This window comes from Rattus norvegicus, chromosome 12 (assembly GCF_036323735.1).
Source record: "Rattus norvegicus strain BN/NHsdMcwi chromosome 12, GRCr8, whole genome shotgun sequence".
Taxonomy (NCBI): Eukaryota; Metazoa; Chordata; class Mammalia; order Rodentia; family Muridae; genus Rattus; species Rattus norvegicus.
Window position 1 is genome coordinate 37668051 of NC_086030.1, and position 26818 is coordinate 37694868.

The 26818-nt window shown below is 48.2% G+C and overlaps 2 protein-coding genes and 1 pseudogene across 4 annotated transcripts; 1 reads left to right on the plus strand and 2 right to left on the minus strand.

Moving 5' to 3' along the window:
• Positions 1-202: 202 nt before the first annotated feature.
• Positions 203-1815, minus strand: Timm23-ps1 (translocase of inner mitochondrial membrane 23, pseudogene 1; annotated as a pseudogene).
• A 129-nt stretch (positions 1816-1944) lies between these two features.
• Positions 1945-19455, minus strand: Gtf2h3 (general transcription factor IIH subunit 3). 2 transcript variants are annotated; one of them, XM_063271173.1, is made up of 14 exons: positions 19290-19455; positions 18380-18842; positions 14649-14728; positions 13292-13398; positions 13017-13183; positions 8960-9022; positions 8440-8469; positions 8142-8170; positions 7643-7717; positions 6064-6117; positions 4016-4084; positions 3133-3268; positions 2982-3018; positions 1945-2902 (listed from the first exon to the last, which is right to left on the minus strand). In XM_063271173.1, the coding sequence occupies exons 2-14, from the start codon at positions 18390-18392 to the stop codon at positions 2833-2835; spliced, it is 930 nt and encodes a 309-aa protein (XP_063127243.1). In that variant the 5' UTR covers positions 18393-18842; positions 19290-19455; the 3' UTR covers positions 1945-2832. The 2 variants fall into 2 exon arrangements, with proteins under 2 accessions (XP_063127243.1, NP_001019407.1); NM_001024236.1 differs by lacking the exon at positions 19290-19455 and having other exon boundaries at positions 18380-18416.
• Positions 18099-26780, plus strand: Eif2b1 (eukaryotic translation initiation factor 2B subunit alpha). Of its 2 annotated transcripts, none has more exons than XM_063271616.1 (9): positions 18099-18582; positions 19376-19477; positions 20694-20830; positions 20930-21046; positions 22853-22969; positions 23833-23897; positions 24452-24527; positions 25714-25839; positions 26103-26780. In XM_063271616.1, exons 1-9 carry the CDS (start codon positions 18570-18572, stop codon positions 26265-26267), a joined length of 918 nt encoding a protein of 305 aa, XP_063127686.1. In that variant the 5' UTR covers positions 18099-18569; the 3' UTR covers positions 26268-26780. The 2 variants fall into 2 exon arrangements, with proteins under 2 accessions (XP_063127686.1, NP_742026.1); NM_172029.2 differs by having other exon boundaries at positions 18525-18582; positions 22853-22965; positions 23829-23897.
• The last annotated feature ends 38 nt before the right edge of the window (positions 26781-26818 follow it).

Sequence of the window (26818 nt, forward strand, 5' to 3'; positions counted from 1 at the left end):
AAGCTAAATGCCCGCAGCCATGGCAACCACCAATCGATGATGGGCATGTCGTGATTGGTCTAGGTCTACAAGGCTAGCAAGAGCCGACAGCCAAGACAATCTCCAATCGGCCAGTGGCATGCCGCCCCATGATTGGTCCAGAGCAAGAGCGCGGGTTCTCTGATCGTGGCCCCAGATTTCTGTATTCCCGTTAGACTTCCATCCCAGATGTCAAGAAACCACACTACGGGGTTGGAGAGATGGTGCAGCATTTCAGGGCTGTTGCTACTAACGCAGAAGAGCGGGGTTTGGTTTCCAGCACCCATGTGGTAAACCACAACTTCCTGTAACTATAGTTCCTGGGAAATCCTCAGTCACTACACGCACGTGGTGTGCATACATACATCCAGGCAAACACTCGTACACACGAAATAAAGCAAACCTATAAAGTATCAGAATTGTACATGGGTGGGAGAACAGAGGGGTGTCCTATGTCCAAGGTTAGTAAATTTAAAGAACTCCAGAGTTGTAGTTTGACAGGCTTGTGTTAGCCATGCCAGGCCACCACGAACTAATCGTTGAAGACCGTTGTACGTTTACACAACATTCCAGACATAGTTCTGGCTGCTAGTGTGTTGAGGTCATCCTATGCATATCTGTGTCGTCTAAATAACACCAAACTATAGAGCTTTGTTTACACTATAATGCAAAGCAAGAGAACCTTAGAATATTAGTCCAAAGTACCCTTTGTGTAGTCACCATATTCAAAATGTGTTTGGACCAAACCATGTTCTGGTTGTTCTTTAATCCCAGCCAAAGATGGTTCACTACTCCAAATGCAGCCTTTGTCATACAACATCCTCCAATGACTACAAAAAAGGCTCAAATCTGCCTTGGGTTGTATTAGTTCCAGTTGGCAAAGTAAACCCAACAGTATCCTGAGGGACAGTGTGGATCCACATTTAAATAAGGAGATGGGGTAGGGTGGCTGTGTTCATCCCAGTTAGGGAACACACAAATCAGCTTGTCGTGACCTGATCCTCCCCTTCCGAAGAAGCCAGAAAAGTGGCCGTGGATCTGTTGCCACTGCCACCCTCCATTACGCACAGCAAACTGGCTTGGGCTTCCCACTGCTACCTCAGGCCACAGTCATGTGATCAGCAGTTCCCCACCCACACCCTGCAACAGCAGGAAGCCCTGCTGCCAGGCCACTGCCACTTTCATGTGCTGTCCCTCCAGGACAGCTCTGGCAAGTCTCTGCCTCAGCTCCTCCAAATTGAATGAAGACAATTCTCAGGAATTAGTTTTTTCCTTCTGCTACGTGGGCCTGGGAATCAAAGTTGGGTAATAAGACCTGCTGAGCCACCATGCCAAACTGCTGGTTTTCTCTTTTCATCTTTAGTCTTTGTGTATTGTGTATGAGTGAATGTCTGGGCACCTGGCTTGTGCCTGGTGCTTGTGGAAGCCAAGAGAGGGCATCCGGTCCCCTAGCACTAGAGTTACACATAGTTGTGAGCTGGTATGTGGGTGCTAGGAACTGAACCGGGAGCTTCTGGAAGAGCAGGACGTTCTCTCAATCATTGCCCCATCTCTTCAAGGCCTTGAGAAAGCTCTTAGTAGCCGAGTGGAGGTAGTGCGCACCTTTAATTCTGGCACTCAGGAGGCAGAGGCAGGCAGATCTCTGTGAGTTCAAGACCAGCTTGGTCTACTGAGTGAGTTCCAGGACAGGCAGGGCTACACAGAGGAACCTGTCTCAAAGGGGCAAAGAAAGCTTTCAGTAATATATTTTTTGGTTTTTCAAGACAGGGTTTCTCTGTGCTGTACTAGGCCTGGTTCTGTAAACCAGACCTGGTCTCGAACTCACAAAGTGCTGGGATTAAAAGTGTACACCACCATCCAGCAGCTTTTAGTAATTTCAAGAAAACCTACTCAATGCAAATATTTAGAAAAACACATCAAGGAAAATTAGTAAATACAAAAATAGGACTTTATTGTTGAGAGTACAAACGTTTCTCCTGAACTCATTTACATTTCTAATGGTCAGCGGTTCTCCCTGTGAACGTGACTGGTTTGGGGTTTTATTTTTTGTAAACAAGGTGGCAAGATGCAACCCTGGTTGGTGTGGTCTGAACTCACTATGTAGACCTGGCTGGCCTCAAACGCAGTGATGCACTTGTCTGGGCTCCCTGAGTGCTGAGATGGAAGGCTGTGCCTTTATGTCTGGTTATATTTGAAAACAGTTGAAGGAAACAATTTATTTGAAGTAAAATGTTCTTCTGTTAAAAAAAGAAAAAAAGAAAGAAAGAAAAAAAGCCGGCACTTCATACATATCCCAAGCAGGATCCGAACCCCAAACCTTCCTGTCTCAGCCTCCTAAGTTCAAGGTTCCAGGCGTGCATCACCTGAGCAACTAAGATATTCTGTCACGGCCCACAGTGACCCGGTGCCGGTCACCCTCCCAGACGACGTCCCAACCTCACACACTTCTGAAGTACAGAAGACCCAGCACCCACCACATAAGCTTTGACAGAGGATCATGTGAAAACAAAATCCCAGGGGCCCACTGCAGTTCTGAGGTGGGCTGTAGGGCTAGCTCGTGCAAGGCTAGGGTTCAAACCCCAGCACCAAGCATCCAAGCAACAACTAACAAAACAGCCACAGATTAGCATCCGACAGGCACCTGCTACCCCACAACAACCTACAAAGCCGTCCCCCTTCCAGATGAATCAGAGGGGTGCGTACTCTCCAGCCTCACACCCTAAAAGTACAGAACAAAGGCGGTGCTTCAAAGTCTTCCGTGCTCCCTACAGAGAGGCAGCCGGTGGGAAGAGATGGGGAAGTTTGTATCACTCATCACAGGGACACCTTCTGTTTCTTTTTCTTGGCCTTCAGCACAGGAGGGAGGGAGATCTTAAAAGCTGTCCTGGAATGGCAGAGAAGAAAGACTTCAGGGCTCTGAGGCTCAGGAACCTTCGACCACCCGGCCCCGGGAAGATACTTACTCGCACGTGGTGCAGATGGGGCTGAAGTTGCAGAAAACTGTTAAAAGTTTGGAAAACAAGGAAATCAGGACTTGGAAAGCATGGATCACCTTTTGCCCCATCCTGCCCTACACCCCACCTCAGACAGTAAAAAAACTCCAAATGAACTTACTAGACAGACACACAGAGCAGACATAGCCAATCTCAATGAGACTTCGATGGCAGAAGCAGGCAGCCCTATAGTCCACGTGGATCGGAGGTGGGAGGATTAGCTGAGATCGCTGGTCTTGATCCGGAAGAAAAACCCACTGTTTAAAAAAACAGAAAGGAAGGAGAGACTTTGATTCAGTCATGGGAGGAAAACCAGCAATAGTCAAGACACAGCAGTCGTCTTAGGCACTCGGCACTGAGAATACAAAGTCAGACTTTCCTTCAGGGCCCGTGAGATGGCTCAGTGGGGAAAGAAAGACACTGGCCACCAAGCCTAATGGGTGACCTCAGTTCCATTTCTGGGACCCACAGAGAGAAGGAGAGCTGACTCCTGCAAGTTATCCTCTGAGCTCCACATGTACCCAGTGGCAAGGGTGGACCCCCCCCCCCCCACACACACACACAAAATAATAAAAAGAATTTCCTTCAAAGTCTATTAAGACTCATTTTTATTCATTCCATAATTATTTAAAAATTGTAAAACCATGTTGTTTATTTTGTGTGCTTTTACATGTGTGAGTAACATGTTACAGCATATGTGGTAGTCAGATGACAACTGGTTGGGACTGGTACTCTCCTTCCACCAAGTTGGTCCTGAGACTTGAACTCAAGTCATTGGGCTTGGCAGCAAACCCCCTTACTCACTGAGCCATGTTGTTGGCCCCATTCCACCCTTACTAAGCCCTGTGCTTTACAGTCATGACCCCTGCAAACAACCCTCAGATTTCAAAGACCCAAAAGTCCGCCCTCTCCGTCCAGTTCTTTGGGAACTCTGAGGCCACCATTTACCCCGCAGTTCCTTCCCTAGGAGCTGGGGGGGATTGGGGGAGCTGCTGCTGACTCACCAGTAAGTACTGCAGGAGAGAAGGCATCTGAGGCACCTTCAGGTACAGTCCCCCAGTGATGTCACAAGCCTGCAAGACAAAGGGGTCACTGCCAAAGGAGCACGGTGGCATCCCCAGAAAAGACCAGTGCTGTCCATGCTTTAGACACTAGCACACAGCTCTGCTCCAGGCACCCCGGCTGAGACAGATGGAGTCTCGTCTTCAGGAAGTAAGCTCGTAGCGCTGCCAACAGACAGGACAGCCTCCAGCAGCTTCACTCCCTGCCTACTGAACCATGCGGCACATTCTGAGCGTCCCACTGCTTTGCTTTAAATCAAGTTTCCTTGCTGGTTTTAAGATGGGGCGGGGGGAACACATCAAGCTGCAGGACACAAAACTGATGTGACAGGGCAGGAGAGATGGCTCAGCGGTTAAGAGCACTGACTGCTCTTCCAGAGGTCCTGAGTTCAATTCCCAGCAGGTGCTGTGCCCTGGCTTAACTGCCCACTCCCAACCCCACTCTCACCCCTTTTGTCCTAGCACACTTTGACTGATGCCCAAGTCCTTGCTGAGGCCTTCTGTTTACCCCTCATCTTTTTTCATTCTGGGGCCCCTCTTGACTCCTTGCCTGAAACACAGTTGTCCCTCTCAGCTGCAGCTCAGCTCTGGCTCGGGTCTTTGCTTCTCCTTCCCCATCACCCCATATGATTGTCACAGGAGTTTAACATCAGGGTTTTTTTTTTTTCCTTTAAACACTTTTTATTGGGGTTGGGGATTTAGCTCAGTGGTAGAGCACTTGCCTAGCAAGCGCAAGGCCCTGGGTTCGGTCCCCAGCTCCGAAAAAAAAAAAAGAATAAAAAAAAATTAAACACTTTTTATTGATTTATTTTATGTATGTGAGTACACTGTCACTGTCCTCAGACACACCAGAAGAGGGCATCAGATCCCATTATAGATGGTTATAAGCCACCCTGTGGTTGCTGGGATTTGAACTCAGGACCTCTGGAAGTGCTCTTAACCACAGAGCCATCTCTCCAGCCCCTACATATACTCTTTGTGTGTGCGTGTGCATGCATATCACGGTACACACATGGAGACCAGAGACAACTTGAAGGGGTTGGCTCTCTCCTTGCAGAATATGGGTTGCAGGAATGAAACTCAGGTCATTGGCTTTGGTGACAGGCCCCTTTAGCTACTGAGCAATCTCACTGGCCCACAAGTATTTCTTGTGACCAAAAGGTCGCCATCCTCAGTTTACTGGCTATTTCAGGTGTGGGTCCCTCTACCCTCCTCACCATTCAGTTTCAATCTTCTGCTCAAAAAGTAACATCTAAAGCAGGAGCTGTGCAATGGGCTTGAATCCAGCCTGGGCTAAGGTGAGCTCTTACCACCACCCAAACAAGCAACATCGAACAGTGCTTCCCAAGACATATATGGTGAATGTATAGAATTTACAGTTTCCTAGAAGCCCGATTAAAAAGGAAGAGGAGGGGGTTGGGGATTTAGCTCAGTGGTAGAGCGCTTGCCTAGGAAGCGCAAGGCCCTGGGTTCGGTCCCCAGTTCCGGAAAAAAAAAAAAAAGGGAGAGGAGGCATGGTGGCACATACATTTAAATCTCCACAGAAGGGAGGTAGATCTCTGTGAGTCCCAGGTCCAGATCCAGCTACACAGTGAGGCCCTGGTCTCATGACCAGAGACAGATAAAATCCATTTTAATTACATATTAAGCTCAGTATAACCAAAATACCTTCATATTCTCTTGCTGTCTCCCAGAGCCTTATTCTATAGCCCAGGCTGTTCTCTTTCTTTTTTTTTTTTTTTTTCCGGAGCTGGGGACCGAACCCAGGGCCTTGCGCTTGCTAGGCAAGCGCTCTACCACTGAGCCAAATCCCCAACCCCCCCAGGCTGTTCTCAAATCTCGTGATCCCCCTGCTGCAGCTTCCTCACTGCTGGGACTACCAGCACGTGCCAGCATGCCTGGCCAAGGTATTCCCATCCACACAAGTGCCAGACACACAGAATGTTCCTGTCTAAAGGCCTGGCCACTGGCGCACATGCGTTGGAACGTACCTGCTGGAGGAGCCCTGAATCCGAGTCCAGGACGCAGGCATCGATGAGGATATTCTGAAAGGAGCATTTGGAAACATTACAGCAACGCTACAGCTGTCTCCGACATGCTAGAGTCTATTCTTTTATCTTTGCTTTGAGTCAGGGTCTCAACTCTGTTGTCTAGACTGGCATGGAACTTGTGGCAATCCTCCTGCCTCTGCCTCTGCCTCTTGGGTGTTGGTCCAGCGAGACTATATCTCTAAAATGGGCCCTTTAACGTGTGATGACACTGCAAGGCATTCGGCATCCAAAGCATCCAGGACAGGTCGGAGCTCCTGCCTGTAACCCCTGACCCCTTTCACTCCAACATCTCCGTGCCCTGGTTATGGCGCAGGTTTGAACTAAGGTTGGAGAAGAGAGTGGTGGCACTGCTGCTCCTCCACAGGACCCTGGTTCAGTTCCCGGCACCCATACTGTAGCTCACATCATCTACAGCTCTAGCTCCACAGCATCTGACACCCTCCCTTGGCTCCTCCCTTGGCCCCTCCCTTGGCCCCCTCCCTTGGCTCCTCCCTTGGCTCCTGCAGGCACCGCAACTGCCCATGTTGCACATAAATGTGTGCAGCCGAAGCACGTAGACATTCAAAAAGTAACCAGAGAATAAAGATGCCGCGTCAGGCTACCTGAACATGTCAGTTATTTGCAAAGCACACTGCAATGAGCAGAGACACACTGTCGGGCAGAATGGTATACACCTGTGATCCTAGCCAACCCACAGGATGATGGAGAGGAGTCTTAAGTTCAAGGCCTGTGTGGGCTCCAGGAGCTCAAAACAAAATGAGAGGCGGGCAGTAACGGCGCCCAACTGTAATCCCAGCACTGGGGAGGCAGAGGCAGGCGGAGCTCTGAGACCAGGCCATTCTAGTCTCAGAGCAGGCTCCAGGATAAGCAGGGGTACACAGAGAAACCTTGTCTCAGAAAAACAAAAACAAACATAAAAGATGGAGGAGTCGAAGGTTCTTGTGTCAAACTGTTAACTCAGAGATTCTAATGGGGTGAGCACCATGTCACCCAGCGCAAAAGCGACTTTGGGTGGGTTGTCCTGACAACACTACCCAGTCAAAAACTGCCGGGGACCCTAAAAACAAAACTGGCAAGTATCCAGTGTGGCTTCTGACTCCCCCAATCCACTAATACAGCCCTGTTTAGTCAGAACACTGCTGTGAAGAATGACCATGATCACTGTTTCTGTTTTTTGTTTTTAATTAATTTAATTTTATGTGCATTCATGTTTTGCCTGCATGCATGTCTGTGTGAGGGAGTCAGATGGCCTGGCACTGGAGTTACAGATAATTGTGAGCTGTCATATGGGTGCTGGGAATTGAACCTGGGTCTTCTGAAAGAGCAGCCAGTGCTCTTATCCAATAAGCCAGCTCTCCAGCCCCATTTGTTTGTTTCTGACGCAGGATTGTTCTATGTAGCTCTGGGACTGTCCCCAGGACTCCATATAGACCTAGCTTGCCTCTAACTCATAAGGAAAGCACCACCACGCACTGCCTCTGATCATTTCTTTGGGGAACTAAGAAGGCGGGGGCCTCACCTGCTTCTGAGCAGCAAAGATGACGTTCATGAAGTTCATGTACTGCAGTGCACTGTCCTCTGCAGCCTTGATGACCTGCAAACACAGCCATTCGACCTCAAGGACTGCCCAGGGCGACCTCATGACAAGGCCCACTGCCAGCCACAGGCAATACTACCTCTCCAGTCCCTCTTCCTACTTAGTAAGAAGCCCCTGACGTGTAGGATGACCAGAGCCTTCCTGGTCCTTGTTAGACTGATGGGCATCTGTCCAGAGTACCCAGCATGCATTGGGAGGCCAGGGGACAACTTTGGGGAGTTGGTTCTCTCCTTCCACCATCTGGGTCCTGGGGATTGAAGTCAAGTCCTCAGGCTTGGCACCCAGAATGTACATAAAACAATGTCCTTGACCTCACAGGCACTAGCCTGTGTCTCCCTCCCCAGTGCTAGGATTAAATGCTAGATTCCTTCCCATGTCTTTCAGCTTTCTGTAGTTGTATGTAAGTTGTGTATAATCTTACCAAAATCCTTGATTTCATCTCCTGATTATCTATAAAGAGATTAAAAAACAGGTTATAATTAGCAAACATGGTAGCTTAAAAAGAATGTGGTTTTCTCAGCATTGTTTATTTTATATGAGACAGGGTCTCACTAAGCAGCAGCCCTATGGTCTAGAACTTGCCCTGTATACGAGGCTGGCCGTGAACTCAGAGATCTGTCTGCCTCTGCTTCTGCGTGTCTAACAGTTCCCAAATGGCCCACCAAGCATGCAGCACTAAAACCAACACAGTGATTGCTGCAAAGGAATTCAGCTCTTACCTTTCACTGCCTTGCTCGCTCTGTGAATGTCTGGATTCGTCAACATAAAGGAATATAAAAACGTGTTCCCAGACATCTGTAGGAGCAGGACTGACCTTCAGATTTGAAAGCAGACCCCTCCCAACATCTGCACGACAGCCGTACGGGTGAGTTTAGGTTCGGTAACCCATTCCGTACTCACAGAGAAAAGCATTCATTCTCTCTGCAATGTGAAGACCACAGCTAGGGACAGATGACTATCCACCATCCTGGAGAGGAACACTAGGGCCACACCTATGCCCAGCAGCTTATCCAATGGGATAATAAATGTGACCAGGACAACTGGATAAACACGGATGTGAACAACACTCAAAATTGTTCAGACATTCCACACAGCAAGGCTAGGGGCCCGAGACACATGATATCAGGTCTGGGAAGAGTCTGGTTGTCTGAGTCCCATGGATGGTACAGAATTAGGAGAAGCCACCCCCCTAGCACGGTCCATGAAAGGCTTCTTTGGAACACACAGGCACAAGGATACAGCAGAGGGCCTTGGCGAGGGATCCTGCCAGTAGGGTCTCCGTGTGCTGGCCCTTGATGTCACCTGCAAACGTTAGAGCACAAAAGGGGAAATTCTAAGTCTTTTTATAAATGAAATCATTTTTTTAAAAAAGATTTATTTTATATATATGAATACACTGTTGCGAAAAAAAAAGAAAAAAAAAATGAATACACTGTTGCTTTCTTCAGACACACCAGAAGAGGGCATCAGATCCCATGACAGATGGTTGTGAGCCACCAGGCAGTTGCTGGGATTTGAGCTCAGGACCTCTGGAAGAGCAATCAGTGTTCCCACCACTGAGCCATCTCTCCAGCCCTCAGATTAAAAGTCATTTTGAAACTCCAGTATTCATGAATGAATCAAAAGATGACATGTTCAAAGTGGGTTTTAAAACTCAGAAACTTGGGGTTGGGGATTTAGCTCAGTGGTAGAGCGCTTACCTAGGAAGCGCAAGGCCCTGGGTTCGATCCCCAACTCCGAAAAAAAGAACCAAAAAAAAAACACAGAAACTTGGGGCTGGGGATTTAGCTCAGTGGTAGAGCACTTACCTAGGAAGCACAAGGCCCTGGGTTCGGTCCCCAGCTCCGAAAAAAAGAACCAAAAAAAAAAAAAAAAAAAAAAACACAGAAACTTGTAATCAGTAAACACAAGTAAACAATTCTATGCCTCTTTTCAGAATACCTTGGTGTCTCTTTAGTGGAAGGAAAGGCAGAGATGCGCGTTGGCACTTAAAGGATGAGGAGGGACTGAAGAGGTGAATCAGTGGTTAAGAGCACTGGCTGCTCTTTCAGAGGATTTATGGTGGTTCGTACTGTCTGTAATTTCAATTCACGTGCATCTGATGCCCTCTTTGGTTCCACAAGAACCGCGCACACACATGTGGGTGCACAGACACACATGCTGGCAAAACATCCATACTCATAAAGTGAGATAAATCAATCAAAAAAGTAAACAATAAAATAAGGACACGGTGCTCATTTAGGAGAGGAAGGTTCTAGAGTAGCCCTGCACAGCATGCACACGCCTAACAGTACTGATCTGTACACTCAAAAAACAGTTAAAAATGGGGCCAGGTGTGGTGGCCCATACCTTTACTCTCACCATGCTGGAGGCAGAGGCAGGCAGGTCTCTGTGAGTTTGAGGCCAGCCTGGTCTACACAGCAAGCTACAAGTGATCCAGAGCTACACAGGGAGATTCTGTCTCAAGAAAAACTGACCGCTTTGGAATTCAATTTTTTGTAGAGGCCCCAAAAAAGAGTATTGGCTCACCGGGAGCTGGAGGCAGAGGAGGAGACGAGCCTCCTGACATGGGTGCTATGAACTAAGTTTGGATCTTCCACAATAGCATCGCAACTCCTCAGCCATCACTAGAACTCAAATTATTTTTTAGAAGTTTACATCCCATCATCTGGGAGTGTGGCACTTTGAATGAGAATGGCTGCCCAGGGCACACACATTTGAATACTCAGTCCCCAGATGGTGGAACTGTTTGGAAAGGATTAGGAGGTGTGGCCCTGTTGAAGGGCCTGTCACTAGGGGTGGTCTTCTGAGGTTTCAAAAGCTCATGCCATGCCCAGTTAGCACTCCCCTCCGCTGTGCTTTTGGATGAGATGTAAGTTCTCAGCTCCAGAACCATGCCTGCTGCTTCCGTGTTCCCCACCGGGAAGTGTATGGACTCTGCTACCCTTTGGAACCGTGAGTCTCAAGTTAAACGCTCTGTAAGTTGCCTTGGTCATGGTGTCTTACCATAGCACTAGAACATAAGTAAGGCAGAGGCTGAGTGGAAAGGCAACAGTGGGGAGGCAGGGGTCGGGCCAGCAGGAGGCTGACAGGATAATCTAGCAGCGCTCCTATGGGGCCTGTAGGGCACTCTGGCAAAGTCTGAAGTACCATGTGGTCATATAGTGGGGGCCAGGGTGCCTACAAGGTTGAGGCTAGGGCTATGCCAAGTGTCCACAGTGTGGTATTTCACCCCATCAGTGTTGAGGCTGACAGAAAGTAAGGGGTCAGAATCTGGAGAGAACTCTGAAGCTAAAATCACAGACTGCACTGCTGAGTAGATGGTGGCCCTGAGAAGAAAAGTCAAGAGCTTAGACTTGAGAAACTAAGAAGATGGAGTGACAGGCATAGGGGATGGGATGGCGGAGTCAAGGCAGTCAAAGAAAATAAGTCGAGACACGATAGAGAGACGGAGGGACAGGGAACTAGAAATGTCTGAGCTTAAAGTCTGGAATTACGTCAGACTGGGGAATGTTGCCACCTCAATGATAAAGGGCAGTGACAGCAGAGAGGCTCAGGGTTATTTATCTACGAGTACTGCACCTGCAGAAGATACAGGTTCGGTTCCCCGCACCCACACCAGGCAGCTCACAACCACCTCTGCTCTCCTTGTGCACCTGCATGTACACTGCACGCACACAATCTCAGGGGCGCACATAAGCATTTAACCTTTTCCCTTTAAAGATTTATTTTATGTGTAGGAGAACTGTGCCTGGTGCCCAAGGAGGTCAACAGGGGTGATCTGATCCCTAGATTTAGAATTGCAGATGTTAGTAAGCTGCCCTGAGTGCTGAGAACTGAACCTGGATCCCCTGAAGAGCAGCCAGTGCTCTATCTCCAACCCCTCCGAACACACATTTTCTTTAAAAAAATAATAAATTTAATCTTAAAAATAAAGATAATAATTAGCCTTAAAAGTAAAAATAAGGGGTTGGGGATTTAGCTCAGTGGTAGAGCGCTTGCCTAGGAAGCACAAGGCCCTGGGTTCGGTCCCCAGCTCCGAAAAAAAGAACCAAAAAAAAAAAAAAAAAAAAAAGTAAAAATAAATAAAGGTGAGCACCCACAGAAGATTCAAGATGTATTTTAAGGGACAAGGTAAAGGACAAAGCAGACATGAAACCCAAAAGAAGAGCCAGGCATGTGGTACCTGCCTGCAACCCCGGAACTGGGGAGACTAAGGCAGGAGGACCACAAACAAGTTCAAGATCAGTCTGGGCTACTTGGGGAGGATCTTTCTAAACACAAACAAACAAACAAACAAACAAACAAACAGACCTCAAACAAGACTGGAAAAAGAATAGTCCAAAAAACAAGAAAAGAAAAGCTGGTGAAAAGCTGGCTAACAGAGTGTCTTCCTGGGAAGCCAATGTTCTAGAGCCAGGCGGGGTTAGGCTGTATTTAGTTATCTTGCTAACTAGATATCACAGAGATGGGAGGGAATGAACCTATGGAGGAAGAGACACATGGCTAGCATCTGCAGTCTCAAATCTTTGAGCTTAAGGAGTCCATGACCCCCAAATCAATGCTCTGTCAAAGGAAAGAGAGTCTATAACATGTAACACAGCCCTAAGGTTGAGGGGCAGAAAGACTTATGAGCCAGGGTTCAAAAGGACCTTGCAAAACAGTGTTCTCCTGTCATGGCAGGAAGCTGTACTCAGAAACTCACAGCGGCTATGGCTGCTGCCGGCCTAAGCCCTGTACAATATCAAGCCAGTCAACAGTTCATCCTAGTAGGGCGGAATCCTTGAGCCTCCACCCCTAGCTGAGGAGCCATTAACAGTTGATAGGCTGGTGTGGTGTGACTGACTTTTTTTTTAAGGGTATGGTCCCCATAAGTCAACAATGCTCCAGTAAATGACCCTGTATCCATGAGTGTGTGGGCAGGACAAACAAATTTGTTTGTTTGTTTGTTTTGAGACAGGCTCTCACTGTATAGCCCTGGTTGTCCTGGAACTTGCTATGTAGACAACACTGGCCTGGAACTCACAAGTGTCTGCCTCTGCCTTCCTACTGCTGAAATTAAAGGAATTTACAACTATAACCAGATTATTTTTAAAAAGGGACACAAAGTTGGGAGGCAGTGAGGAGATGTGGGGAGGAGATGGGGTGAATCTAGGGGTCAGGATGGGGTTGGTGAGGATCTTCAAAATGCATGGTATACATGTACGAAATTCTCCAAGAATGAGTAAGAATCTTGCATTTTAAACACACAACTACCACCACATTGAGACAGCAGTGACAATGGCCAGGCTCTCACTCTTGGTCATCAGATCCTTGATCTCCTCGGCGATCACCTCGTTTGCCGCTGTCAACAGCTCATATTTCCCGTCCTTACTCCCAGAGGGATTACAGTCAGGAAGGGCGTTGCCAGGATCTCCGAAGAAGTCTCCGAGTCGGCCGTTCTTCCCCGGGTATAAGAATCGACTGAGAGGGGAGGAGAAAGATCCCTGTGAGGAACCAGAACGTGCTCTACACATGCATGCGACTGTCAGAGAACTGAAAAGCAGCCCCTGGCGGTGAGCGCTGGCCTACCTTTCCTGAATGTGGCTGGCGATGACCGCTAGCTGGTTGGAGCGGTTCATGAACAGGTGGGCGTTTGCCAGCACCATCACAGCATCCATGCACTTGGACAGAGTGAACTGACAAACATGAGGGAAACACGTCAGTTCCCACACGACACCCAGCCCCAAGGAAGTGTCGGTGAAAGAGCAGTCAGCTGTGACAGCTTTATTTACTGATACACTGAGGTGTGTGTAGGAAAAGCTCTTGCTACAAGGCCCTGGGTCATCTGGTGCTGAGGAGCAGTAAGTGTCCAACAAGTCACCTGCCGCTACCTCCCCATGTCATGACATGGCACTCCTTGTGGATACTCAATGATATCAGACAAGGATTCACTGCTGGAAATCTGCTCAGCTCTTCCTCCCCTAAACCTGAAGCACAGAGGCAGAGAGGAGGGCTTCTCCATGTTACTGACAGTCATTCACACGTCAGAACCTTACTTAGCAGATACCAGCATGATGGGGCCACATGGGTAAACCTGGAAGCCTTGTTGAACTTAAGGAGACAGAGGCAGCTGGACCAGAAGTTCAAGGTCGTCCTCAGCTGCACAGCCTGTTCACGGCCAGCCTGAGATACCTGAGATCCTGCGGTAATAAAATAGAAAAGTGCAATCTTGCTTTTCCACGCACATAGACACACAAAAATGAATGTTAAAAAAAGGATAAAGACTCAGGGCTGGGGATTTAGCTCAGTGGTAGAGCGCTTACCTAGGAAGCGCAAGGCCCTGGGTTCGGTCCCCAGCTCCGAAAAAAAGAACCAAAAAAAAAAAAAAAAAAAAAAGGATAAAGACTCATAGAGTCTGGTGGGATGGCTCCGTGGTTCAGGGTGCTTCCAGCCTAATCCCCTGAACTCGATTCCCAGGGCCCACGTGGTTGAAGCAAAGAAGCGACAGCCAAAAGCTGTCCACTGACTTCCACAGTGCTGTGGCACACTGTACCTGCCCTCCAAGTCAATAACTAACAGAAGACAAATACATATATGAACTGTTGAGAAACGGCAAAACAGGAGGCGATCAGTGCTGTCTGCAGGTAAAGGACAGAAGCAGCAGTGAGGGTGAGCAGGTGCCGGGACTCCCATGCTATTCAGACATTGAAACATTCCAAGAAGGAACTGTGGGGTCAGTTACGCAACTTCCCTGGTCTGTGTGGTAAACCACAGCTTTCCTTTCTGACAGTGTCTCTAGCCCAGACTGGCCAAAGATGAGCTTGACCCCTGGGACCTGAGTGCTGCGACTGGACGAGGGTCACCAAGCTCAGCTTGCAAAGACTCAGTTGTGGGGATGGTGCGTGGGATACAGACATACCCAAGTTAAAGTCTCAAGCCATCTTACCTGAGATTCCTTTAACGCTTGCTTTCCCCACCAAATCGGGTTGGTGTCAACTATGATAACCAGAAGATTCAACTCATCTTCTGCAAATAGTAACAAAGGCAACATTTAAAATGTCAGTCTCAAAAAAGAAAACCAAACCAAAACACAGTCAGCCTCAATAAACTGAAATCAAGTTAACATTCCTGATGAGGGACCAATCAACTACAGGTCTTCTAATGGTCATCATCCTCAAATCGATGGTGACATGACAGAAAAGGCCAAGTTTATGTAAAGATTAAGGGGTGAGATCAAAGCTTAATAAGTACTTGTCTACTACTGAGGATATCTGGTATCTCATTTTTAAAAAGGAAAAACAAGGAAGGGGTCGGATATGGCTTACAAGATAAAGGCACCTATAGCTAAATCTGATATCCTGAGTTCAATTTCTGGGTAGCCCATGAGACCTGACTCAACAAAGGTGCCCAGTAACACACACACCATTAAGGAAAAGAAAATCCAAGTCTCAGTGGTTGAGAGCACTGACTGCTTTTCCAAAGGTCCTGAGTTCAATTCCCAGCAACCACATGGTGGCTCACAACCATCTGTAATGAGATCTGATGCCCTCTTCTGGTGTGTCTGAAGACAGCAAGTGTACTTACATACATACAATAAATAAATCTTTAAAAAAGCAAACAAATTTCCAAGGCTGGGAATGATGGTGCATTGTCTTTAATCCCGACACTTGGAAGGCAGAGGCAGATGGATCTCTGTGAGTTCAAAACCAGTCTGATGTAGCTAGTTCCAGGCCAAGGATTAAGAAGCTGAGGATTACTCAGCTCTCAGCTGCCCCACATTACAAGCAGTATCTGAGAGTGGGGCATGCTCCTGACACATGGTGAATCCGTAACTCAAAGGCATTCACGTTTAAAAGGGCTCGTAGGAATCTCTAGTGGTAGGATTTCAGATAGATTAAGGACCTGTGAGCTGGGGTAGCCCTGAGTTCATCCCATCATAGAACAGCCAAGCCAGGTGTGATTAAGAAAATTTTATTTATTTATTACTTTTTTTATATAGCCCAGGCTGACCTCTCACTCCTTGTGTAGCTAAGGATGATAGATCTGATCCTCCTGTCTCTACTTCCCAAGTGCTAGCCTGCACCTCATCTGGTTGTGAGCAGTGCTGGGGAATCGAATCAGGGCCCTGTGGATGTCAGGTAAGGACTCTGTTTTATTGCTACACTCCCAGTCCAGGGACCAACCTTTAAAAGTAGCCAAGAAGGGGGAAATAACTCTTTTTTTTTTTTTTTTTGGTTCTTTTTTTCGGAGCTGGGGACCGAACCCAGGAAATAACTCTTATATGAACAAAGTTTTTACCATGTGAATGAATTAGGCCATTATCCAGACTGACAGACACAACTAAACAGGCCAAGTAACACAAAACTCAGCACACACCATGCTAGGTATACAGAACCAGCTTAGGGAGGTTCCGGCTCCAAGTCTTTGAAGAACCTACACTTAATTCAGTTTGGTGCTGGACACTGAACATAGACGCTTGTACAGGTGAAAACAAACAAACAAACAAACAAATAAATAAATGAATGAATGAATAAATGAATGGGTTCTGCCACCAAGCTACATCCTTAGAATTTTCTTATTAAGAGAAAAAAAAGGGGCTGGGGATTTAGCTCAGTGGTAGAGCGCTTGCCTAGGAAGCGCAAGGCCCTGGGTTCGGTCCCCAGCTCCGGAAAAAAAAAAAGAGAAAAAAAAAAAAAAAAAAAAAAAGAGATGTCTATTCATGAGTGCTTTGACTGTGGCTGTATATTCATGCAGTGTCCTCAGAGGTCAGAAGATGGCGCCATATCACCTGGACAGCTTTGCCACTGTCTGCATGCTGGACTGAACTTGGGGAACTCCTCTGCTAGTGTTCTTAACCACTGAGTCGTCACTCCAGGGACTATGACCCTTTAAAATGGGGTCTCAGTGAATTGCCCAGTATGGCATTGAACTTGGTAACCCCATACCTCATGAGTATCTGGGATTACGGGCATCTGACCCTATACCCAGCCCCAGCCAAGAGCATACCATTCAAATGGACAAAGCAATCCCGCCAGAGTCCACTGTCATGAAAAGCTGGACGCTCACATAGCAGTACAAGGCAGTGCCCAATTTACTGTCTCCTCCATTCCCTCCCACAGTTCCTTTATCAGGATCAGCCCCCTCCTCCGGCTTCTTCAGAACCAAACCCTTCCTCTTCCTTTCTTGCTAGTACCAAGACTGGGAAAGAAAACAATGTGTTGCCTGTTAGAAATGTGCTCGTGAAATGTCCCTGCCAATTTCCTTGAGTGTCTACCTCACTACCTGACAAGCAGCGCCACGCCAGGCCTGCCTTTCTCCTAGAGGTGTGAGAAATGGCTACGGCTGCTGAATGGACCACCCTAGCTCCTCTTGCTCCCACAATCCATTTCCCACACACCAGTCAAAGTGATGCTTCTATTGTCAATCAAGTAAATCATTCTGGGAAAGTGCGAAGGCTCAGCTGGCAAAGGTGATTGCTGCCATGAGGACCCGTGTTGAACCCCTAAGACCTACACAACAAATCCCCACAAACTGTCCTCTGACTTCCACACCAAGTAAGTAAATAGAAGGCAACAATCTTTGAGGTAACATGTTATTTGAAAACTGTGACTAGGGCTGGGTAGTGGTGGTGCACACCTTTAATCCAAGCACTAGGGAGGCGGAGGCAGGTTGATTTCTGAGTTCAAGGCCAGCCTGGCCTACAGAGTGAATCAGGACAGCCAAGGCTACACAGAGAAACCCAGTTTCAAAAAACTACAAGAAAGAAAGAAAGAACGAAAGAAGAGAGGGGGGAGAGGGAACACCTGTTACTAGGGGCTAGTGGTTAAGAGCACTGAGTGTTTCGCTGGTGGACCCAGGTTCAATTCCCAGCACCCACATGGCAACTCACAACTCCAGTTCTAGGGACTCTTCACACATACATGTAAGCAAAACACTAATGCACACAAAATGATTTAAACACTAAGAACCTCCCACCTTCTCTACCCTTCTCCTCATGTTACTCTGGTAGGTTTAACCTCCCAGGATGTTTGTACTTAAAGTGAACCCCATAATGTCACTCACACCAAAGTTCTAGTATCTTCATTTTTCCTGGGCTCCTCATGAAAGACAGCCCTTAGTTGCCATGCACTGTCCTCACTGCTCTGGTCACCTGGTCTTAGAATTAACTGCACTTGCGAACCGGTCTCTCGACCATAAGGCACCACCTCACGCCCAAAACTTCACGGTGTCGAGTTCTGTGCTGTACTTCCCAGTTTAGAAAATAATGTCGAGTACACAGGGGGTGATCCTAATATCTCCTGAATGACACATTGGGCGTGCTGATGCAGGCCTTTAATCCCAGACCCCGGAAGGCTAAGGGAGGAGAGAGCGTATGCGTAAAAAATAATTACGGCTGGGGAGGAAGCTGAATTGGTAGAATGCCTACTGAGCATGCACAAATATCTGAGCACCACATAACATCCAGCTTGACCGTGCACGTCTGTTATTCCAGCAATCTAAAGGAGACTAGAGGATGAAGACTTCAAAGCCATCCTTGACATCCCAGCGAGTTCTACGTGAGAACCTTTCTCAAAAACCAAACTTCTGGGTGAATGAACGAATACACTGGCTGTTCCTCTAAAGACCAAAAGTGTCCCTCCCTCCCCGGCTCCGCGTTTCCGTCCGTGCCACCCTCACCGTCCGCGGCCATGGCTCCCTATGCCTCGGTGAAGAGCCGCCCACGGTCCGAGGTGCAGTCGACTTCCGGCGCTGACAAGTGACGTAAACGTAAACCCGGCGGCGACGGAAATGATGCGTGAGAAGCTCGACACGCTGTCAGGCGGTGCTTTGCTGCTGGCGGGGTTGTGGTCCGCGTCGCGAGGAAGCCATGGAGGACGGTGGTGAGTATCTAGCCAGAGCGGCGGGGACACATGGTCCCGGCCTCGCTCGGGCAGCTTGAGCTCAGGGCGACGTTGTCCAAACTCGAGCCACTTCCCGCTGTCACTGTTCTTGTGTCCGTGGTCTGGGTCCCTCGGAAGCTCGCAAACTGACTTCAGCACACGCTGTCCGAGGGGCCGCCTCCAAAATTCTGGCTCTCGGAGACAGTGTGGTGGCCCTCGCAGCCCGGGTGTCCTCTGTGAGCATTAGGAAGCGCCTTGCCCTGCTCGAAGAGATGAGGCATCGTTGGTGTGCCCGTCCACTGTAGTTGTCAGAATGTATTTATTAAGTGGAAAACAAACTAATAGATTGCTTTTAGTTGAAAGTGAAGTGTAAACATTAATGTTTGTGTACTTGCGTAGACTTGATTGGCATACACTGCCCAAAAGGCTGCAATAGAATACAAGCTCCCAGTCTTAGCCCCTAAATTCTATGCCTTGTGCACCAATAGCTGTTTTTAAAATGGGAGAGGTATGTCCCTGCCAACAGTAAGGAAGTATCTTCTCTATCCCTAGCAACATTTGTCCCTTTTTAACTTTAAAAGCTGCTTTTTTTTTTTTTCGGGGCTGGGGACCGAACCCAGGGCCTTGCGCTTCCTAGGCAAGCGCTCTACCACTGAGCTAAAACCCCAACCCTAAAAGCTGCTTTTTAAAATGCGTTTGCTTCTTACTCTTAAGGTCAGCAGTTGTCACCAAGCTCTCTGGCCTCATCCTGCTGGGTTCACGTGATGATCCATTTTTCTTCCTCTCTCCTTAGAGTTAATCAAGTACTTTAAGTCCCAGATGAAAGGAGACCCTAACATGGCCTCGGCGGTGGCTGCCATCCAGACCTTGCTGGAATTCTTGAAGAGAGATAAAGGTATGAAGGGTCAGCCTCGAACCTTCAATGGCTATATAGGAATGTGGACAGGGAGACATGTGGGTCTATGTACAGTATTAAGCCCAACCTCTCTGTCTATGGTAGACTTGTCGGCCTGGAGGAAACCCTTGCGTTCTCTCCAAAAGTATTCTCATCCACCTACAAAATAGCCCCTGACGCTAGCGTCCACCATACAACCTTAGCCAAATGGCTTAAATTAGAGCAATAATTTAGCTTTATAGAGGAGTACCAAGCTCCTAGCTTGTCCTTGACTCTGTGCAGTGCTGTAATGTCCCAGACTAAATTCTGGTAACAGTATCCATGGAGACCTACTGAGTATGAAAAACCTTAAGATCCTGAGTATAACAAGACCTCTTACTCATACAAAGGATGTGCCTTTTTCATTCTCCTGGGGTGGCCAAGAAGGGAATTTCTCTAACACAGCCTCACATGTCTTCCTGGTATATATACACTCAGGTACCTTGGAGGCTGCACTGTCTCACGTATCATGTCTGTCCCTGCTCAGTAATTATCGGTCACGCTGTCACTTGCTGCAGATACCTTAGCCTAGCCTGGCTGGCCTCTTTGACCCTTACTCTCTGTTTTATTATTAGCGTGTGTGTGTTGTGTGTGTTGTGTGTATGTGAGTGTATGTGTGCGCGAGTGTGAGTGTGCATGTGTGTGTGCGCGTGTATGTGTGCGTGTGTGTGCGTGCGTGTGTGTGAGTGTGCGTGTATGTGTGCATGTATGTGTGCGCGAGTGTGTGTGAGTGTGTGTGTGAGTGTGCGCGCACAAGGACAGCTATCGAGAATTGCTTCCTTCTTTCTTCAGATCACCAGGCTGGCACCACAAAGCCTTTTGCCCATTTTGCCATCTCGTTGACCTTCTTGGTTTTTTAAACCAAGTGTGTCCCTTTCTTGGGCCTTGGTATCACTGATAACTTTAAGTCCCCATTTAAATGGCCTTTAATGCAAGAGGCCAGCCTCATAAAGAAGCTTGACCATATTCGTCATCCTGCCTTTTCCTGTCCTTGTTCCAGTGTGTAACGTGTCTGTCTGTCTGTCTCTGTGCTTATTTCCTGCTCCATGAGAGCAGAGCCCCCTCTCGTGCAGCATCTCCCAGTGGCTGGCACAGAGAAGCGTCCTGAGTGGATGAAGTGCAGACCAGCCAGGGCCCTGAACTAAGTGCAATCACCTTCCTCACTTCCTCATTGCAGGAGAGACAATCCAGGGCCTGAGAGCCCATCTCACCAAAGCCATCGAAACCCTCTGCGCTGTGGACTCCTCGGTGGCCGTGTCCTCGGGCGGGGAACTCTTCCTTCGCTTCATCAGCCTCACCTCCCTGGAGTACTCCGTAAGCCCCGCCCTCCCTCGGGATCCCTCTCCTCCGGTGCAGACACTGAAAGCTTTAGTAGCAGCTCTTTCCTCGCTCACTGTGCTCCTTCCTCCCCAGGACTACTCCAAATGTAAAAAGATCATGATCGAGAGAGGAGAGCTTTTCCTGAGCAGAATATCCCTGTCAAGAACTAAGATCGCCAGTCTATGCCATGCTTTTATCAAAGACGGGGCGGTGAGTGAATTCCTCCTTTGTGCTGCTAGAGTCCAGAGCTTTGGGGTCACCACTGGGCCTGGAATCCTGGCTCTGTCACCTACTGCTGGGACCACGGACAGTCTCTTCTCTGTCCTGAACTCTTCTCGTATGTTAATAAGGGCAGCAGCTCCCAGGCTGGGCGAGGAGTGAATGAGATGCTCTGTGTAGTGTGTACTCTGTAAGTACAGACATCACAAGAGGCTCCTCATTGTGAGCCGGGAGAACGTGAGACAGCATGAGCGTGTCTTGGTTTAATAAGCTTTTCACTTTTATGTGGAGCTGGAGGTTAAAGCAAGAACCTCTAACATGCTAGACATGTCCTACCACTGAACTCCACCCATAGCCTCTCAGTAAGCCATTTTTAATCACATTTCTTCCTATGTGTAGGTGCCACAGTGAGTATATGGAGGTCTGAGGAAATTGGTTATTTCCCCTGTGTAGGATCTGGACATCAAACTCAGGTCATCAAGCTTGGTGACAGCACCTTTACCCACTGAGCCATTTCACTTGCTCTGATTTTGGTGATTGAGTTCATGGTCCTCTAAGCTGAAGCAAGTCTGCTCAGACTAGCTGTCACTGTGGTCACTGCCAAGCGTCTTTGAGCCAGCATCGGCCCTGGGTGGAACTGTCCCTAGTTAAATGGGGAACAGCAGGTTCAGCCAGTCTCCAGCTTACCCACGCCTCCAGGTGGTCAGCCCTGTGTTCCTGTCACCTGCCTGTAGTTGCTGCTCTTTTGTCCATGGTCTGGGCCCTTCAGATGCTCACAAACCGGCTTCAGCACATGCTGTCCAAGATGCCTCCTCTGAAAAACTGGCTCTTGAAGGCAGGTGCCATCAGCACAGTCTCCTACCACCACAGCCTCACAGACCATGCCTGTATTTATTTGCATCCTGGCTTTAGATCTCACCCTGGGTTTTACTGCGCGTCATACCTTTGAAGTATGCTATTAAATATGTGGGAGGTTGTGTAAATGGTGGTGTCACAGATCTGGGCCATTGGAGGCAGGGCCATGACCCCCCTGCTCCTTGGCTCACAGTGTGTGGCTGTAGTGTGGGTATCTTACACACAGCAGCCTGCTCTTAACCTTACAGCTGGGTTCAAAGCAGACCTGCAGGGTCTGGAAGCTGGGGGCGGGTCACCCGTGGGCTTGTTAAATGTAGATGCCTCAGGTCTAAGGTCAGGCCTGGGTACCCATGGTTCTAGTGAGCAGTTATGACAGCCATGTCTACCACTGGCCTTCTGTAGTCCTCGGCATTCTTTCTTAGAGCATAGGCCATGTGTGAGTCACAAGTCATCATCTGTACTACAGGCCGGCATCTGTGTGTGCTTGTCAGTTTGGAAGAACTTGTCAGCTCAGCTTGTGTCTACTGACTAGACTTTGACTTCTTCTAGAAAAATCAGGTGGCTCTGCAGTAGTGGGACATGTGACAAGTAGAGGCACCTAGGGTTTGCCTCCCTTGGCCTTCCACTGCCAGTGGCCTCATGGAACCACTGTCACTACCTACCCTTCTGGCACCTGTAGGCCCAAGTATGCAAACTTTGTATCTATTGCCAATCCTGGTGTACCAGCTTATGTGCCTTTGGGGTGCTGGTGGGGAGACCCGTGCCCTACTTCTTGGGCAGAAATGTTGAACTTCGGTGTACTGTCATGTCACCCTTCTGATCACAGTTCGTTTGTAGAATACTGGAGCGTCACCTGGCAAGCAGGAGTCATGGCAGTGCAGACAGGGTGGGCAGTGACTGGCTGGCAGCTTGCCCCTCTGATGGAGATTTCGTGTTCCATAGAGAATCTTGACTCACGCCTACTCCAGAGTTGTCCTGAGGGTCCTGGAAGAAGCCGTGGCAGCCAAGAAACGTTTCAGTGTGTATATCACGGAGTCACAGCCTGATTTATCTGGGCAAGTATCTCACCACAGGCAGTGAATCAGCATTGCCTTGGACACATTCATGACTCTTCTTCCCCTGGCCAGGAAGCCCCGTGGGTTTCCCGGGGCACAGTGCAGGCTGTGGTGTTTTTCTTTTGTTTCCAGTTTTTAGGGTTTTTTTTTTTTTTTTAAGGATTTTTCTTTAAGTAGTTATGTCAGAGGAACCTTAGAACACTGTAGATGAAAAACTTCAATTGAAGAATTGGTGATTGACATCTCAAAAAATCAAGAAAAGCAAACTTTGTTGTTTTCTTTGTGTTGTTAGGAAGTGAATCTTGGTCTGCCCAGGCTAGTCGGGCACTCTGGAGCTCGACCTCCAACTCTGTAATTTTTCAGACAGGGTTTCTCTATGTTGCCTCGACTATCCTAAAAGATTTATTTCTTTTATGTGCACTGGTGCTTTGCCTGTATGTATGTCTGTGTGAGAGTGGTGGGTACCCTGGAAGCAGAGTTGCAGACCATTGTAAGATGCCATGTAGGGACTGGGAATTGAACCTGGGTCCTCTGGATGAGCAGCCTGTGCTCTTAACCACTGAGCCATTTCTAGCCCCCAGCTTCACAACCATCTGTAATTTCTAGGATCCCATGCCCTCTTCTGGCCTCAGGCACCAAGCATTCATGTAGTGTACAGACATACATGCAGGCAAACCACTATTCACATAAAATAAAAACAACTAAGAAAAAACAAAAATTAAAGGACTTTGGTTCCTGTTTCCTTGGTCCAGAGTCAGGGTCTGCCCCTTAAGCCATTGAGGCTACAGGATATCTTTGTCTAAATCAGTTCATCATGCATTACTGTGGGACCTCACTGAAATATGTTTTCATGTCACCGTTAGTAAGAAAATGGCCAAAGCCCTCTGCCACCTCAATGTCCCTGTCACTGTGGTGCTGGACGCTGCTGTTGGGTAAGTGCTTCTGTGTACCGGCCTTGCTGGCTCCAAGCAGTTTTCAGATTAGAGTTTGAATCCTGTCCATAAAATCTGACTGGGTAGCATCTCTCCCCTCGCCCTGTAGCGGGGTTATCACAAGGTCATGAGGGTGCAAGACAGGCTGCTAGGGTCTTGTTTCTGAGACAGGCTCGTGTAGCCCAGCCTGGCCCAGTCCTTCCTCAGAGTGTCAGGGTGCTGGCATGAGCCTCAGCCTAGCTGCTCGTGTTTTCAGAGTAAAAGGCAAAGGTCAGGCTATGGTCAGCAGTAAGGTATCCTCCACTCTGTGTCTGCATATGGGCTGTGCAGTGGGCGCCTTGTCTAAGCTGAGTCATCCGTGTCTGTCACTAACAGATAGTAATCCTTTGAAAAGAAAGCTCACTATTTAAGCGGTTGGGGGTTCTGGGATAAGCATCTTCGTGGTACTGTCTTAAAAAGTAAGCTGTAACACGCCTGCTATCCAGCACCGGGAGGCAGAGGCAGGTGAATCTGTGAGCCTGGCCAACCCAGTATTTCCCTTCCCATTTCCTTAGCTATATCATGGAGAAAGTAGACCTTGTCATCGTTGGTGCTGAAGGAGTGGTAGAGAATGGAGGAATTATTAACAAGGTGGGTACTGTCACTATTCCCAGAAGCCCCGGCAGCCTGAACAAGACTTTGGTCGGCCTTCTTCCTTGGAGGCTGGTCTTGGTGAATTTAGTCAGTGGCATTTGCATTTATATACAATAGGTCCATTCGTTTGGACCTGGATTTGACAGGGTATTATGTAGCTCAGGGTAGCCTCAGATGGTCAAACTCCTGTGTGTGCCCCCCAAGTGCTCAGATCATAGGCATGACCACCATACCCCAGCAAACTGGATGCAGCTTGGAATTGTCTCTGGTTTTGTTTCCATTTGATTGAGGACTTCCATCCCCAGGGTTTATTGCGATTTCTTTGTCGCTTACAAAGTTTTTGGAAACTGTCTGTGACAAACACCTTAATCATGTTAAGCTGTGCACGAACCGTCCTAAGTCCCCGGTTCACTGGCGTTCAGCACACTCACACCACACAGTGTTTATAAAACTTACTGTTTGTCTCAGATGGCCTTTTCTCATGTCCCTGGTCACCTGTGTTCTGCTCTGTACTGACTTTTCCAGTCCAGGGGACCACAAATAAGTACATTCACAGGATGCTCGTGACTTTGAGCTTGACATGATTCGGTGGCCACAGTGCAGTATGTAACTGCTGTGTCCTTTCAAGCAGAGTACAGTTCTGTCATGACACCACCACGTGCCCATGTTCACTTGTAGTGGATACTTGGATTTTCCTGCTGTTGGCCGTGGTATAGGGTACTGCCGTGTACACTGGACCACAGGTGTCTGAATCCCCCAGAAGTGGAAAGTGCTGGCTTATCTTAGACTGCACTTATTTTCTCTGACTGGTGACCCTGGCATCTTTTCATGTACTTTGGGTAGAAAAATTGTTTTCTTTCTTAAAAGGTCCTCTTTGAGGATTAGGATTATAGCTTAGCTGGCAGAATGCCTGTTTAGCATGTTGAAACCCCGAGTTCAACCCCAGCACTAGATAGACCAGCTCTGGCGGAACTCAAGTAATCCCAGCACTAGGGGGAGTGGAGGCAGGAGGATTAGAAGTTTTAAAACAATCTTGAATGCAAGGCCAGAAAGAAATACATTAAGAACTTGTCTTTAAAAAGCAATAGTTCTGATGGCCATGCCTTAATTACACTTACTCTCCTTCCTTCTGCTTCATTGAGCTATGTAAGCTCACCCGGTGTCCATTTCCCTGACTTCTCAGATCGGAACCAACCAGATGGCCGTGTGTGCCAAAGCCCAGAACAAGCCCTTCTATGTGGTTGCAGAAAGTTTCAAGTTTGTACGGCTCTTTCCACTCAACCAGCAAGATGTCCCAGATAAGTTTAAGGTAAGTTTTATGTATTTGACAGTGATCTTTGACTCTACCCTGAAACCACAATGGTCCAGAAAGTTCCCCTTCCCATTGCTGTCTCCTCCAGTGCTTTTCCAGTGGGGATGGTGATTGGACCTGGGCACACTGGGGCAAAACCTCATTTACATAGCACTCTGCTGGGTAACAGAACCCGTCTCTTCGTCCCATCTCTGCCTTTACATACATGTGGCCTTGGCCAGGTACTTCCATTGGCCTCTCCTCTCCTTGCCTTTCCTCAGTACAAGGCAGACACCCTGAAGTCTGTGCAGGCTGGACAGGACCTCAAAGAGGAACACCCATGGGTCGACTACACCTCCCCATCCCTCATCACACTGCTGTTTACGGACTTAGGTGTGTTGACACCATCCGCTGTAAGCGACGAGCTCATCAAGCTGTACCTGTGAGCAGTGCCCCTCCTGCCAACATGCAGGGAGCACATCTTGTGCAGGGTGAGCAGCCTTTCCACTCCAGCCAGCCAGGGGCCAACAATGGGACTTTCAGACCTGTATGCCAAGGGCTCATTTCAGAGGCCCTGAAGAATCCTTTTACTCTTGCTGTCACATCTGAAGCCTGGTCCCAGTTCTAGAAGCAAGGTGAAGCAACCTTGTGGTTTTTAGAGACTCAGTCTCCGGAAGAACAAGTTAATTACAGACTGCAAAGCTGAGGAGAGATGGCACAGGAGCAGGGACCCCCCAGCCGTGCTGCATCACTGAGAGATGCGGTGACATTGGCTGAGTACACACCTTCAGTGCCTCACAAGACAGCAGACACTGTAGCTGACGGCATCTGGCTCCATGCCCTCAGCAGGATCCAGCCAGATAGAAAAAACACCAATGCAGGAGCCATTCACATGGCACTGTCACAGAATGTTGTCTGTAAAAGATGCGAGTTTACTCTAAACATGTTTAAAACCTGAACCGTGGGTTTTTTGTTTTTTGTTTTTTTTTTTTTAAGT

Coding starts and splice junctions, on each gene's coding strand:
- Gtf2h3 (XM_063271173.1), bottom strand. Junction 8,470..8,959: donor CCTCGCCAAGGCCCTCTGCT/GTATCCTTGTGC, acceptor TGACGAATCCAG/ACATTCACAGAGCGAGCAAG. Junction 2,903..2,981: donor CCCATCTGCACCACGTGCGA/GTAAGTATCTTC, acceptor CTGCCATTCCAG/GACAGCTTTTAAGATCTCCC.
- Eif2b1 (XM_063271616.1), top strand. Junction 19,478..20,693: donor ATTCTTGAAGAGAGATAAAG/GTATGAAGGGTC, acceptor TCCTCATTGCAG/GAGAGACAATCCAGGGCCTG. Junction 24,528..25,713: donor ATGGAGGAATTATTAACAAG/GTGGGTACTGTC, acceptor CTGACTTCTCAG/ATCGGAACCAACCAGATGGC.